General features: G+C 37.2%; 1 protein-coding gene across 1 annotated transcript in view; it reads left to right on the top strand.

The window, feature by feature from the left end:
* Positions 1-655: 655 nt before the first annotated feature.
* ZNF106 (zinc finger protein 106) overlaps positions 656-14,168 on the top strand; it is a gene marked incomplete at its 5' end in the record, with an annotated part of 32,154 nt that continues 18,641 nt past the window's right edge. Inside the window, 5 exons of the mRNA XM_082000335.1 lie at positions 656-709; positions 2,029-2,090; positions 7,581-7,778; positions 10,023-12,122; positions 12,939-13,563. Coding sequence (XP_081856461.1) covers positions 656-709; positions 2,029-2,090; positions 7,581-7,778; positions 10,023-12,122; positions 12,939-13,563 — 3,039 coding nt within the window. The remainder of the gene's footprint in view (positions 710-2,028; positions 2,091-7,580; positions 7,779-10,022; positions 12,123-12,938; positions 13,564-14,168) is intronic.

Consider the following 14,168-nt stretch of genomic DNA (forward strand, 5'->3'; position numbering starts at 1 on the left):
TAGAGAATGTATCTTAAAATGCTGTCTGAATTGTTTCAGTACATGCATAGTTTAGTTCTTACAGAGGTTAATGAGAAAAGTACTGAATTTAAATCACTTTAGGTTTTATGGTGAATAAATGGACTGACAAACCTTGAAGACTGGAGGTCTTTGATCTCATGAATGGCCTTTGTTTCATTTTCCTTGGGCCTTATGTATCTTACTTCAGCTGCCCTGTGTACCAAAATACAGATCTGAGTTTGCCCTGCTTGGTTTTCCCAATTCCTTATCTCCCTGTCATCATCCTAGTTGAAAAATGTTTTGTTAATCTGATTTGAGTAGCTGAGAGGATTCCTACAGATCTCTGTTTGCTTGTAGAATGAGTGCCATGTCTTGAAGGACAAGGAACAAAATTAAAGAAAGGGAAAGGTACATTTTATTATAGCTGTTTTAGATGACTATTCAAAACTACCTTATCTTTTTTTGAAGAGTATTGACTATGCACAAGAGGTATGTATTCTCTTAAAGAAACTCAGCACAAGTGTTTTCATGGATAGTAACTTATTTTTACTTTACTAAAGGTAAATGGGGGGGAGGGAAGTAATCCTGAATGTTGGTTCTTTTTTAATTATTTTTATTTGCAGGTATGGGATAGGATCTTTCCAGAGTGACAAGCATGGTTCGAGAACAAAAATGCATATTATGTCACATTGTGTACAACTCAAAAAAGGTAAATAATTAATGCTTTACATCTATCTGTAGATACTAATATGAAGCTATTAACATGAAATGTGTGTAAGAAATGCTTCCATTTTAAAATTGTTTGAAGTATGAGGGTTTTTCCCTCTACCTATTGATCTAGGTCTATCACAAATCAAATAATGTATTAGCATGTGTTTTAGAGTCTCTTTCTTGAAATGAGCTGTGCAGTATGTTTGATTCTGAATGTTAAAAATATTGAGGTGTTGGAGTTTTTATACTGTTGTATAAAGATACTATAGTGAAAAGCATTCAAACTCATTTGGCTATAAATTGTGATATGTTAAGTATACTGCAATACATAGTTTTTTATTCCTTTTGGGAGGTCTGTGTTTCTGTGTGGAAGGAGATGTGGAATTATGCAACACAGCACATGTTTTCATTAATGTGTCAATGTGGCGTGTATCTTCTGTGTACTGCGTATCATGCGAAGCATGTATTGAAACTGAGTGTGTTTTAATGGACCTTCATATATTGTGTAGCCTTATGGCACATGGATATCTTGCAAATGCCAATGTATTAATTCACACAACTCTTCAGGGCTGAAGATGTTGTTTTCCCTTTGCAGATGGGATTTCAATGACTAAAGGGGATAGTGACAAGTATCTGTTCTTTGAAGATTTCCAAACACTTTGTCTCAAAGACCAAGAGAAAGTTAAATCTTCTGAACTGCTTCCTTTTGCTGAGTTATAAACATTCTTTCTCTTCCAGCAGCTCTCTTTCAATAAGAATTAAGTATAACAGCACTGCAGTTCACAGATCAAGGTTGCTATAAACAACAAACTGACATGTTATGTACATCTCAGTTTCTGAAGTGCATCTAGCAGAGTAAAATAGTATGTGATGAAGTTATAACTGTGTCGTAATACAAATACAGAGAGACTGCACAGATTGCATGGGAAAACAGTATTTTAAGTACTGTGATTCTGCAGAGTCGTATCAATGAGACTTATTAAAAAATATGATCAGCAGTCATTTGTCAAAAATCAATCTAATAAGCTTTGCTACATGCACTCCTGTTTGTCTTTCTCCTGGAATGCTACTCCCCTTCTGTTGAATTCTAATGACTCCTGTGTGTCCTTCCTCAGGAAAGGTAACATTATATGACTTCCTGAGAGTGACTACTTGTGCTTTCATGGCCACAGAAATGGGAATGGCAACTGCTACAGCCCTGCAGGAGCAGAGTACACCTTCCTGCAAGGCTGCAGACTTCTCAAAAGGGAGCTTTTCAAATACGATACACCATTTTGTTTTGTTGTGACCAATTTTATCTTTTTTTCCATATTGAAGGAGATGGAAGAACACATGAGAAGCATGCTTCACCACAGAGAACTTGAAAACCTGAAGGGAAGGTATGAGAACAATCTTGCATCCTTCCTCTCTGCATTTTGTATGTCACTCTCTGGAAGAACGCATGTTCCATTTCCCATACAGGCTGGATGGCACAATTTATTTTTATGCATCACTTAGTTGCATGCCTTGTGATAAAGCTGGCAATGAACATGTTCTCTTAATGTCAGAAACTCAGGAGACAAACAGTGATGTGGAAGAATCTTGGACTGCAGTGAAATAAAATTAAAGAACATGTTTTTTAGGTTTTGGCAGTTTCATCCTTGGTTTCTTGGAAGCACTTTGGCAGAATTATGGACATTGGTATCTTCCTTTTTTAAAATGTTTTTTAAAAGTTTTCAATGATGTAGAAATAGTTGTCGATCTTTTAAACCACTGTGAGAAGACTGGTATCTTGGATGTAAAGTCTGCATCTGCTTGAGTGACTGCCTTTTCCTCTACTACCTCCAGTTGTTTGGTTAAAGCACCTAACCATGGTGGTTGGTGTTTTCCTTCTGGTTTCCTTGGTTTTATTTGCAACGTTTGCAAAGCCAGAGGAAGGAGTTAAGGGGTGCGCAAATATCGTCCTGACAATATGGAATCAGATTGTAACTAGAATGCACTTAAAAGTGCTTTCAGGTGTATGGGTTTTGAGGTAGCCAGAGAGATCAGATCGTCTGATCTTAAGTATCTGACTATTAAGTATTCTCTGCACTTAAGTATTTGATTTATGGAATAATTTTTAATCATCTTGCAGCACAAACTTTATATGGAAATAGCAAATCTCTTTTAAACACCTTTTAAAGACTAAGAAATGATCCTCTTTCAACTCTTAGAGGTGTGGGAGATCCATTTTGTCAGAACATCTGTCTTATATCCAGGGAAGAAAAATTGTAGAGTACTTCTGTTCATATGCTAGCTTTTAATTCATGTAGCTTTTATTCTGTTATTTTGTGCAAGGTGAGAGTAGCTGTTAGGGCTCCAGGCCTCTTTTTTAAAAGAGTTAACTATTAAAGAAGAATGCTATCATAGATACTAATGCCAATGTAGTTAAGTCCTGACAGGTTGAATTCTAGTAAAACTCTTAAACTGTTTTGTTTTATAATGTTTCAAAACTAGAGGAACTTAGAAACTTATTTTTCTTCAGTAACTTTTTATATACAAAGCCTATGTGTAGCTGCAGAGAAATGTCCATGTTTGGAGCACAAGATTGTACTGCATACAAGCTGCAGATGAAGACGTTTGCTTAAGGCAGCTGTATAGTATTTTATACTACTGTTGTGTATAATTGCTAAGTATTGTTGTAGTTTGTCTAAATCAGCACCTTAAAATGTTTACAGGTTAAGACATCCAGAAAATCTGTAGTATATGTGTATGCCCACTTACATTTGCTAACACTTAAAAATACCTCTCCAAAATAAAAAAAGAGAACCTTATTGCAGGACAATAAGTAAAAAGATATGGCTTACCTTGAAGTGCATATTAACTGCCAGTAAATAACCTGAGTCTAACCTGAAGTGCATATTAACTGCCAGTAAATAACCTAAGTAAATTAGACAATTTCTACTTCCATTTAATATTGATTAATTTGTCTGGGGCTTCACAGCAGGTTAGTAAACTGGGAAAAGAACTTCTGTCTTCAGAATCTCTATCATCAGCCTGTCTTTAGGCAGGGATTGTGTGGACTATCAAAATGTTAAAATATATCAGAAATAAAATTAAATAATTCCTTTTTGAAATTAAATTTGTTTTAATAGGATTCAGAAAATCTTCAAGTTGTCCAGATTAAAAAATTTGTTCTTGTGTCACATTGAGAAAACGTATAAAAGCAGGTTTTTGGAAGCTATTTCATTTGTTTCAAATAAAAATCGACTTTGTATTAACGGTGGAGGGCATAAAAATGATAAATTCCTCACACCTCACATCCTATTCCTTTTTTCTTTTTTTTTTCTCCTGCCATTGCCATTCCTTGCTCAGCCCTACATTTTGTGTTATTTTTGTTCTGAATTCAGCTACTTAAAAATAGAAGAAAACAAAAAAACCCAGATAATTTTGTTTTCTTCTCTGCTGTGCCCCACACAACTGGGTCTTGGGAGCAAGGAATATTCTGAAAATCTCCTTGGGACCAAGTGCACCATGCTATTCAATATCTGTCCTGTTGAGCGTGAGAAGGATTTGTTCTGTTACTGAACAGCTGGGAAGGTGTTGCTCAGAAACTAGAATGTCTTCTGCACTAGAAGCTGACACAGGGCTCTGGTCAGCTAACTTGTAGAGCATTTCTGTCCTGGACTTTTTTCTTCTGACAATGATTCTGAGATCAGCTTAAAATTTCACATATTTTGACATCTTATTTCTGGCCTTCTGAGTTAATATTTTTAATTTGTTTTTAGTTAATGACTCTTGAAGGTAACAGTAATTTCTAGAAGTTATATATTGTGTCTGCAGTGGCTTGCAAGTGATCTGACAATTCTTGGTTCTCCATTTCCGTCATTCATTACTTCTTTCAGAAGAATGCATGGAAGATGTTTGTTCTCAAAACAAATAATGAACTTCATTTTTCACTGTGCAGCAGCAGCAACCTTGTTCTCTTCCCCTGTGCCTCTCCTTTTTCCTCCCATTTAAGTTTAGTAGAAGTCTTTTAGGAGTCTTATAGCCTTCTAAAGCAAAAGGTACTCCAAGTAGAAAATGTGAAGCACAAGCAACAGCCTCGTGAGTGTGTTTGAACTGTGTAACAGGGTAATGCCATTAAAGTGTGTTGCATCAGCATTTCACTACCTTCAAATTTAACATCTGACTAGAAGTCACTTTTTAGACTTCCTGTAGGGAAGAGGTAAAGGAAATGCACATGTTTGTTTGCACTTTTCTCCTTTTGAAGTTAATAGTCTCAAGGACTAGAATAATTTTCTGAAACATTTTAAGGCTCTTCTCTTCTTGAAGTCTTACTCCATGTGATCTGTAAGAATTGGATGTCAAGTACAAAGATTTAGCGCTTTTTTTGTTTGTTGTTTTTTGTGGGTTGTTTTTTTTTTTTTAATTGAAAGTGGAATAATGCTCTTGTTTGAGACACATTGAGTCTGCCATCTGAGGTACACATCCAGTAAATAAAACTCTGGATGTTTTCATACTGAGAATACTTTTGTCATGTTCATTTCAAACTGCTTTTGGCCTTCTTGTTGAACAACTAAGATTGTATGTGTTCCTGTATGGTAGAGAAATGCATAGAGATGATCAGGGTGTGTTGTGGAGTGTGCCCAGTTCTGGCTGATATTAGTAGGGATAAGGAGAAGGAAAGAACTGAAGGGCATCTAAATTCCCTTAAGTGGAACTATCTGAACTCCTTGCCAATTCATGTTCCATTAAAGCAGTTGCTCATATAGAAAAAAATAGTGATTTTTTTTTTTTTCTGTAGGATCATATATATTAAGAGCAGGATAGAGAAGTCTAGTCACTACCCACTTGAGTTTTTTCTTTCCGAACTGTCAGTTGGTACAAGAGCCACAGCTTTGTAATTAGTAACTTGCAAGTTAAAAGTGATAGAAACAAGTCCTCTGTCCTTAGGCCAGCTGCTAACTCACTGGCTTTGTCCAAAGTAAGTAAAACTTTGCATTTATTTGGTTAGTCTATAAATGAGGATGATAAAGTTTTATGAAAGAATTGAAACACAGGTCTTATGAAGGATTTGGATTGTTCTCTAAAATGTAATTAATACCACTGAGGTGTTTCTTGTTGAAGTGTCCGTATGATTGAAATGGAACATTATGTAAGACCACCACCTTTTTCAGCAAGAAGCCAACTTTCTATTTGCAGTTTGCCATGTGTGATGGCCTAAGTTAAAAATAAGTCTTATTAGCAATGCATAGCTGTGCCATTTGTGAGTGTGGAGAGGATTCTTCCAACAGCATTAATAAATTTTACTGATTGTTTTTGGTTATCTTTATTGGGTTAATGAGATAGCCCAAAGTACATTAGAAAGTGCCTGGGCTTTGAATATTTATTAGAGTGTGAAGTGTGCAAAATGAAGTACACCCCTCTCTGGAAAATACAGGTTAAATTTGTAAGCTACTGATTTCGTAAATGAAATTTATCCAAATATTTAATCTGAAAAGGCTGCAACATGCAAAATAATTAAATGTAAAAAATGTAATTTTAATGAATTAGTCTATTTAAAGTAAAACCATCTCTAGCTGTGCCTGAATGACTGCGTTGGTTAAATATCTCAACTATGTTATTGCGAAAACCAGATTTCCAGGATAAATAAAACATAGCTGTTGATGCTTCATTAAGTCCGATAAAGACATTGACTTAATATCTTGAGTGAAGGTGCATCTTTTGATATTCCTCCACCCACCCTTGTTTTATTTTTAACTTTTCTCTAAAAACCCAAGGATTCATGTTTGTCTTTTTCCTTTATGGGTCCCATTTTTTTGACCCCATTCATGAACTGTGTGTTGGTATTGTAATGCTACTGTTATAAGACTTCGGTCTCAAGTACAACATAGGGATATGGAGATCTGCTTTTATGAATTAAATGGCAGAATTGAAGAGAGCTTTGTGGAGGCAGACAGTGAGTCCTAACTTGGTCCCACTGAGTTATTTGGAGTGGACCATGCTCTCATTAATTTTTTTCTGACCTTTTTTTAACTGATAAACGTATTTTCCTTGTTTAGGTTTATTATTAACAACGTATTTCCTTAACAGTGGCATATTGAAAGGATTTGTCATGAGAACAAATAAGATATTTTTAGAAATCTCAATTTCTTAAAAAAAAAAGTTAAAAAAATCTAACCTTAATCCAGTATTCACTGAAACATGAGTAAAGCCATTTGTCTGACACAGCTGTCAACTTCCTCCAGCTGAAATGATTTCTGTATTTTTTAAGATAAGTCCTCTAAAGTAGAAAGCAGACCTCATGCACACTTGAACCAAATAAAGTACAGTGAACTGAAGACACCCTCCCGTTGCTCGCTGTGCTGTGGAGTCTTTGGATTCCAGGCAGCAGTCTCAGCTGTCCCAGTTTAGGTTGTGTTGTATCAGGATTGGCTGTATCCATGTACTGCGTCCTCCCTTTTCTAAATTTCACTGGGGGAAGGCTCAAGGCAAGGATTAAATGTAGAAGCTGTCACCAGGCTTCCCCAGTGCAGCTGGCACCATGGATGGGCTTCAGAGCAGCTCCTGCTAGCTCTGTAAGCCTTCCACTCTGCCTCCTCGCTCACTATGTTTCCTCTGAAAAGATTTTGAGTACAACAATTCAAGAAGAATTCCTCCTCCTAATTAAAGCTGCTTTATTACCAAGTCTTTTACCTCTTGATTGTTGGAAAAAAATCTTTCAAAAACTGACCATCAAAAAATTAGACCTTGAAAGAAAAAGCCAGAGAATTCAAGTAACTTAAATATACTGAGCAAAACCTAGTTGCCTTGAACTCAAGCACATTCAGAGGAAACAAAGTAAGACCAGAGATACCTGCCATGCCTATTGGCAGAGCTGAAAGTCCACCCTCTGCCTCTCTTCCTAGGGACAGCAACCATGAATGCCGGGTGTGCAGGGTGACACTGGTGGGTTTGTCAGCATATGCCAAGCATATCTCCAGCCAGCTGCACAAAGACAATGTTGATGCCTATGACAGAAAAGAGGAAGAGAAAGAAGAGGCAGAAGAAGAATACCTTGACAAAGAACTCATTCAACTAATCAAGCAAAGGAAGGAACGGAATCGGTGAGTTTTCCTTTTTCCTCTTAGGTTGTAGAATTGCTTTTAACACAGCTGGGATACGCTCCTAAGGCTTAGGTGCTCATGAAATGTAAACTGCCTGTAGCCAGTGTACTTGTTATGAGAACAATCCAAGAGACCTAGGTGGATATTGTAGCTTCAACATGTAAATGTGATTCTGCTGAATGTTCTTGTTCTATTGATCTACTGCTAGTAAGGAAGTACAACTATTCTCCATTATGGATAAAAACAGTTCTCGGTGTGGAGTCTTGTGTTTTGAGAGCCCTAATGTTTTTATTTTAATATTTGATACCCATTTAGCTGAAAGGCTTAATAAATGTGACAGTAGTGCTAGTATTGTTTGGGGCAGGGGGTCTCTGTAGGAACCTGGCCTTTTAGAAACTGTTGCTGAACATGCTTTGGTATAAAACTTTTAATATGTCTATTTTTAAAATTAATTTGATTGTTCTGTCAATGTCATACTGGAATCCCATAATCCTTGAATGAAATTTCTTACCTGTTTTTTCTTACTGCTTACCATTAGCTAAACATAATTCTAGTGTCTCACTCTGAAATAGAAGGCTGCAGAGAGTAATAAGTATTGCCTTTTATCTTCCATGTCACTCTGCAAGTGTGCATTGCTAGTATGATGTTCCAGTTGAGAATATATTGTTTGAATAGATCTATGGCATGGTGATGGTATTAAAGAGGTGTATGATTTTTTGAAAGAAGCTGTTGCTTGCTGTGGCTAGAAATTTCAATTAGCATCTCCATGTGCACAAATCTGTGACTATTATTTGGTTTTGACACCATTCTGTCATGCAAGGATGTCCCTGTACTGCATGATGGTCATGTTTTCATATTAGTCAATGTAGGTAGCAACAATGTCACTTTTCCTGGTTTTGTGGTAAAGGAGTAATCCTGTCAGTACAGTGGTATTCTGAGGCAACTAAAATCTTAGAAAAATCTCTCTCTGCTGGATGCTGGTTTGGAAGGGGGGAAAAAAGAAAGTACATGGATTAAGTTAATAATACAGCAAAATTGTTTCCATTAGATTATAAACTAGTTGAGTCAGCTCCTAGAACTTACGGTATCACTTAGAATTGCTTCTTTGAATTCTTGTCTTAGAGCTCACTTTACCTTATGTAGTAGGCTATTTCCCATTAAAGAGTAATTATTTGTGCATCTTTTAGCAAAATTGGAATGTGTTGAAAACTTAGAGTGGTACCATATGAATTTTCAGTTTACTCAAATCAATTGATTTTGAGCAGTAGTGTCAAAGTTTCCTGTCTTGCTTGTCCAGGGATCTAGAATGAATGTATTCCTGTAACGTCAGAAAGAAACATTTCTGTAATTAGTTTTTGGAAAAACTTTTCATAAAGACTCTCATTTGGTAGCATAAATACTTAGAATGTTTCGACCGCTGGCCCTGGGAATAGCTGTTGGTGTTAAGGTAGCATTTATCTTTAAATGTACATGTGATAATTTACCACGTGTTCATGATAAGTTGCCAAGCACAAGTACTATCCAAAGAGCAGTAGACAGTGCTTCTGGGAGGCTCATACGGACTCAACATTACATGCTGTGGACTATTGGAGCCTGTTGGTTAAAACAAGACAAAATGTTTTTGTATCCGAGGTACAACTTCTGTGGATTTTTTACATCCGTGTTTTAACTTAAGCTTTATAAACTGAGGCATGATGTCAGTTGTGTTCTCCAGTAAGTAGAATAACTACTTTTCTCAGCTTAACTTTTCTTCTATTTTGTATCAGTTGACTCTTATTATGCCATCTAACACAAACAGAATAGTCTTCAGAAAAAATAATTGTGTCACTAATTTTTCATCTATCAAGATTGCTCAAGTTACAAAGATTATACAAAAGAAAGAAGCTTTCTTTTTGTTTGTTTCTTATTAGTCCAATAACTAGTAAATAGAAAGGAATATTATCTTCTGAGTTAAACGGAAATATTTAAGAATTAGTCTATTGAACTGTTACTGCACCAAATCAGTTGTTCTTTTAAGAGCAGTTTTGAAATACCATGTTTAAGTAAAGGTACAACATTAGTTTTGAAAGTCAAACACTATGGAAGCCTGAACACTAAAGCAGCTAAATAAGTTATCTCTGTTTCTTTTTATAAAAAGAAAAAATAATGTTTTCTTCCCAGTGCAGATAAAGTGCATAAGACTTGTATGCTGTTGGATTTCAGTGGAATGACATCAGAATTTAGTTTTTCTCAATTGTTTTGTAGGCAAGCTGAACCAAACTGTGCAAACCAAGAATTAGAATGTGATGATAGGAGATTACAGAGAAGGCGAGAAGAGCGAGCTACTTATAAAGAAAGAGAAGCTTATGATCAATCATCCTGGCATCATCACAATGCATCACAAAGGGACTGGAAGTGGGAAAAGGATGATTATATTGGCTCTAGACAAGGCAAATTTTCACACTCTCAGAGGAACCTTAATATAAACAGACATTCAGGTGGCCCAAGAGGACGCTCTGGGTGGCACCAAAATGTTTCAGGAAGCTCTTCAAATAGACATAACTATGGGAATTCTGGAAATGTTTGGCATCCAAGTGGGCGGGGAGGAGGAACACCAAGTTGGCATCACAGTGCCAGGGAGAGAAATTCTACTTGGCACTCAGAAGGAACAGGTCATTTTTCTAGCTGGAATTCCAAGAGTTATGGAGGAAACTGGAAATCTAGTCCTCATGGTGCAAATAGCTGGAATTTTGGAAACTCAGGAGATACATATTCGGTAGAGCCAATTAAATACAGTAAGGAAAGATATGCATGGCAGCGGCAGGAGAAAGACATTGATGTTCTGCCATACAGAGATCGAAAAAATAGGAGTGACTTGCTTGATTTTACTAGCGATAAACTTCCTTCTGAAGGGGCATTGGATTTTGGTACGTCGAAGCAACCAGAAAGCAAAACTTCAAGAGCCAGTGGAAAAAGTGGTAGTCCTTCCAGAGATAAAATGTATCGCTGGACTCCCTACCCATCCCAGAAAGCTGCAGAGCTGCAACCACGATCTGAAGATAATGTTTCTAAAACTCCAGATAAAATAGATTCTGTATTTATGCCTCTTACTGATTCATCAATGAAAGGAAAAACTTCTGAAGCCAATGTTAGCCTTTCAAAACTCAAAAAGCAGGAAGCATCTTCCTCTTCTAATGTAACCTCAGATCACCTTGATTCTTGCAAGGTAATGGAAGACTGTTCCAGTGGTGAAAAGCCTGACAAAGATGATGGCAGAAGTAATAAGATGCCATCACTGAAATCCCCTCTTCTGAATATCACAGATAGGAAGTTATCTTCCCCAAAGCAAGACACAGGCAGTCTCTTAAAAAATGTCACGCGTCTGTTATCCTCAACTAGTGGCGAAGAGCAGAAACATTTGAATGCAGTGAACTTGGAAACAAACAGTTTCTCCTCTTATTCACCAAAGCTGCATGGTGCATGTCCTGGTAACTTACAAGACAACAAAGATGTGCTTGGTAGCAATCTTGGAGAGCCTGTTAATAACTCAAGTGAAGCAGAACAAGACCCCAAAGATGTTCAGTCCAATCACTCCTTGCAAAATCTTCCTTTAAGCTCTTGGAAGGATACAAGTGACCAGAATAGGGAAGAAACTGGGAAAGCATCACCAAAAAACGAGTTCAGACTAGATTCGTTAGAAGAGGTGAGCGATGATGATCTAACGGTAAATGAGAAGTCAGAAGCAAGAGTTGAAAAGTTGGGTTCTTCTGTTAGTTCTTGTTTACCCTGTGACACTGCAGAAGCTAAATCTGCCACCTCTGAAAAGGAAGATGATGAAAAACCTGCTGCTTCAAGTGTTATTTCTGCTGATCTAAAAGATTCTACGTTTCAGATGGAATCCACAGTTTCTCAATCAAGCGGTCAGGACCATTTGCGTGTGGATTTGAAAACCTCCTTAGAGGATGGAGAAGGGGATGAAGAGCACGTCAAGTCACATGATCACTTTGAAATGGAAGGTTTTGAAAATCCTTCAGATCATGAGCTGCAAAAAGGAGGAGGCCAGTCACTAGGCCTGCTTCTTCCTGATTTAAGCAAACTTGGCCTCCCTGCCTCTCTGCAAAGAGACTTGACACGACATATTAGTCTGAAGAGCAAAGTCGGGACACATCTCCCAGAGCCCAATCTCAATAACGCACGGCGCATTCGGAATGTGAGTGGCCATCGGAGAAGTGAGACTGAGAAGGAGTCAGGGCTTAAACCCACCCTCAGGCAGATTCTTAGTGCTTCCCGGAGAAATGTAAACTGGGATCAAGTCATCCAGCAGGTAACCAAGAAGAAACAGGAACTTGGCAAAGGTTTACCAAGGTTGGTAGCTTTCAGATCTAACCATGCCTCTCTGTGTTTGCATTCAAGGGTGAGGGTTGTTTTTCTCCAATTCTGAAATGAATTCCAGAATCCTAAAGCTAGGACTTCAGAAGGAAGCTTGCTATACCACGATCTTTTGCATATACAAATAATTTAGAGTTTTTATGATTGCTTGCAGCTGTGGATGTCTATCCATAGATAAGTAGTAGTAGTCTGCTGCTCAGAGAAGATTCTGATCAGTTCATAGTCATTGCTTAATATCTGAATATGGGCACTAGCAATATATTTGCTTTTCAAGTTCTAGTAGTGGAAGAATGTAAAAATGCAATCAGGATGTGAACAATGCTGTGACAATTGCTGATTCATTTATTCAGGACTGCAAGAAGTGCTTGCATGCTGCAGGCAGAATAAATGCTTGCACTTCATTTTTTAATCTTTTAATCTGATATACAGCTTGATTTTGTGTTTAGAGGAAGAAATTATATAATACTTCACTTTTGAAACTTTCTTTAAACCTGAAGTTTTTGAAGCATCTTGAAAAGATATCATATTTGCTTATTCCAAACTTGGTTTGAAGTAATTATAGCATGATATCTGACTTGGAAATCATGTTGTCAGTTCTTAGCTGCTAAATCTAGTTTTGTGATACACAGAAGATACGCCATTTCCAGATGAGACAGAAAGCACAGAATACCAGTGTAATGAGTTGCCAGATCTCTTAAAGCAGTAATGTGCATTTGGGGAAGGGAGAGGCTTTTTTCTATACTTAGCTGACTTGTTACATGTGTATTTATTTTTCTTTTTATCTTGTTAAAGGTTTGGCATAGAAATGGTGCCTCTTGTTCAAAATGAGCAAGAGAGTCTAGAACTTGGTGAAGAATCTGATCTGTCTACTCTGGAAGGATTCCAGTGGGAAGGGATTTCCTTAGCAGTGCCTGGCTCAGCCAGAAAACGTAGCTTTTCTGAAAGCAGTGTTATTGCAGACAGAAATCCTTCTGCTTATAGCTTCTTCAGTGAACAAGCCAAAATAAAAGAAAGTGGACAAAGGCAAATATTTGCAGCCAGCCACTCACACCACATAACATCTGGGTATGAGGCAAGCACTGACATTGAGGCTGACTTGAAACGGGAGACATCTTCTCTTCCTTTGTCACCATTTACGTCTGAAAGAACTGAGACTACTGGAAGGAGACACAGCCTACAGGCCACCTCTGAGGTCACAGGCCTCACAAAACAAGACCAGGAGAGCCCAGAGAAGAGAACACCCCTTCTTGAAAAACAAAATGTACTAGAAATCTCAGGAGAAAATCATCCAGCTTCAAATAATGCTTCACTTCTTGCAGTGTTTAATAACATAGATGCAGCTACAGACAGTAGCTGCACATCTGGTACTGAACAGAATGACAGCCAAGGAATTGGAAAGAAACGAAGAGCAACCGGAGTAAGTGTGCAATTTTGTCCAGCTTTGATGTGCTAAAAAATGTTTTTTCCCTGGCAGTGGTCATTCAGTCTTGGAAGGATCTCTGCAAGGAGGACTTTCTCCATTTTATTGTCTTGTATATTGCTAGCCTCAAACTAATTTGAATTTTCTTTAAGAATCTTTTCAATTTCTGCCTTCCTACTACAGGACTACTTCTTAATCTTTTTTAATTAGTAGGAGTAGCAAATGCTTTTTAATTTTGATTTGGTAACTGGCATGCTATGCTGGTAAATGAGAGCTATTAAAATATTTCCATGGGTGTACTTGTTTTTGTAGCAAGGATCTTGGTGTTTCAAAACTTAAATTGGCGCTAGAATGTAGTAGAAGTTTGTTTTGCTGAGGTGTTCCTGGGAAAGACAACCCTTTTTACAAAATTATATACTTAAAATTATATCCTTAAAACTGAATTTGTTTCACTGTCCTGTCTTGAACTTACCCAAAGCGGGGAAAAAATGGTTCTCATCAAAGTCCTCAAAATGTGGGGGTCTTTATATGAAAAAAGTTATAATTTCAATTCCTCACTGATTTAATCCTCTAGACCCTCAACTAAAGCTGCAGAGCAGAAA

Source organism: Phaethon aethereus, assembly GCF_964289735.1.
Source record: "Phaethon aethereus genome assembly, chromosome: 5".
Classification (NCBI taxonomy): Eukaryota; Metazoa; Chordata; class Aves; order Phaethontiformes; family Phaethontidae; genus Phaethon; species Phaethon aethereus.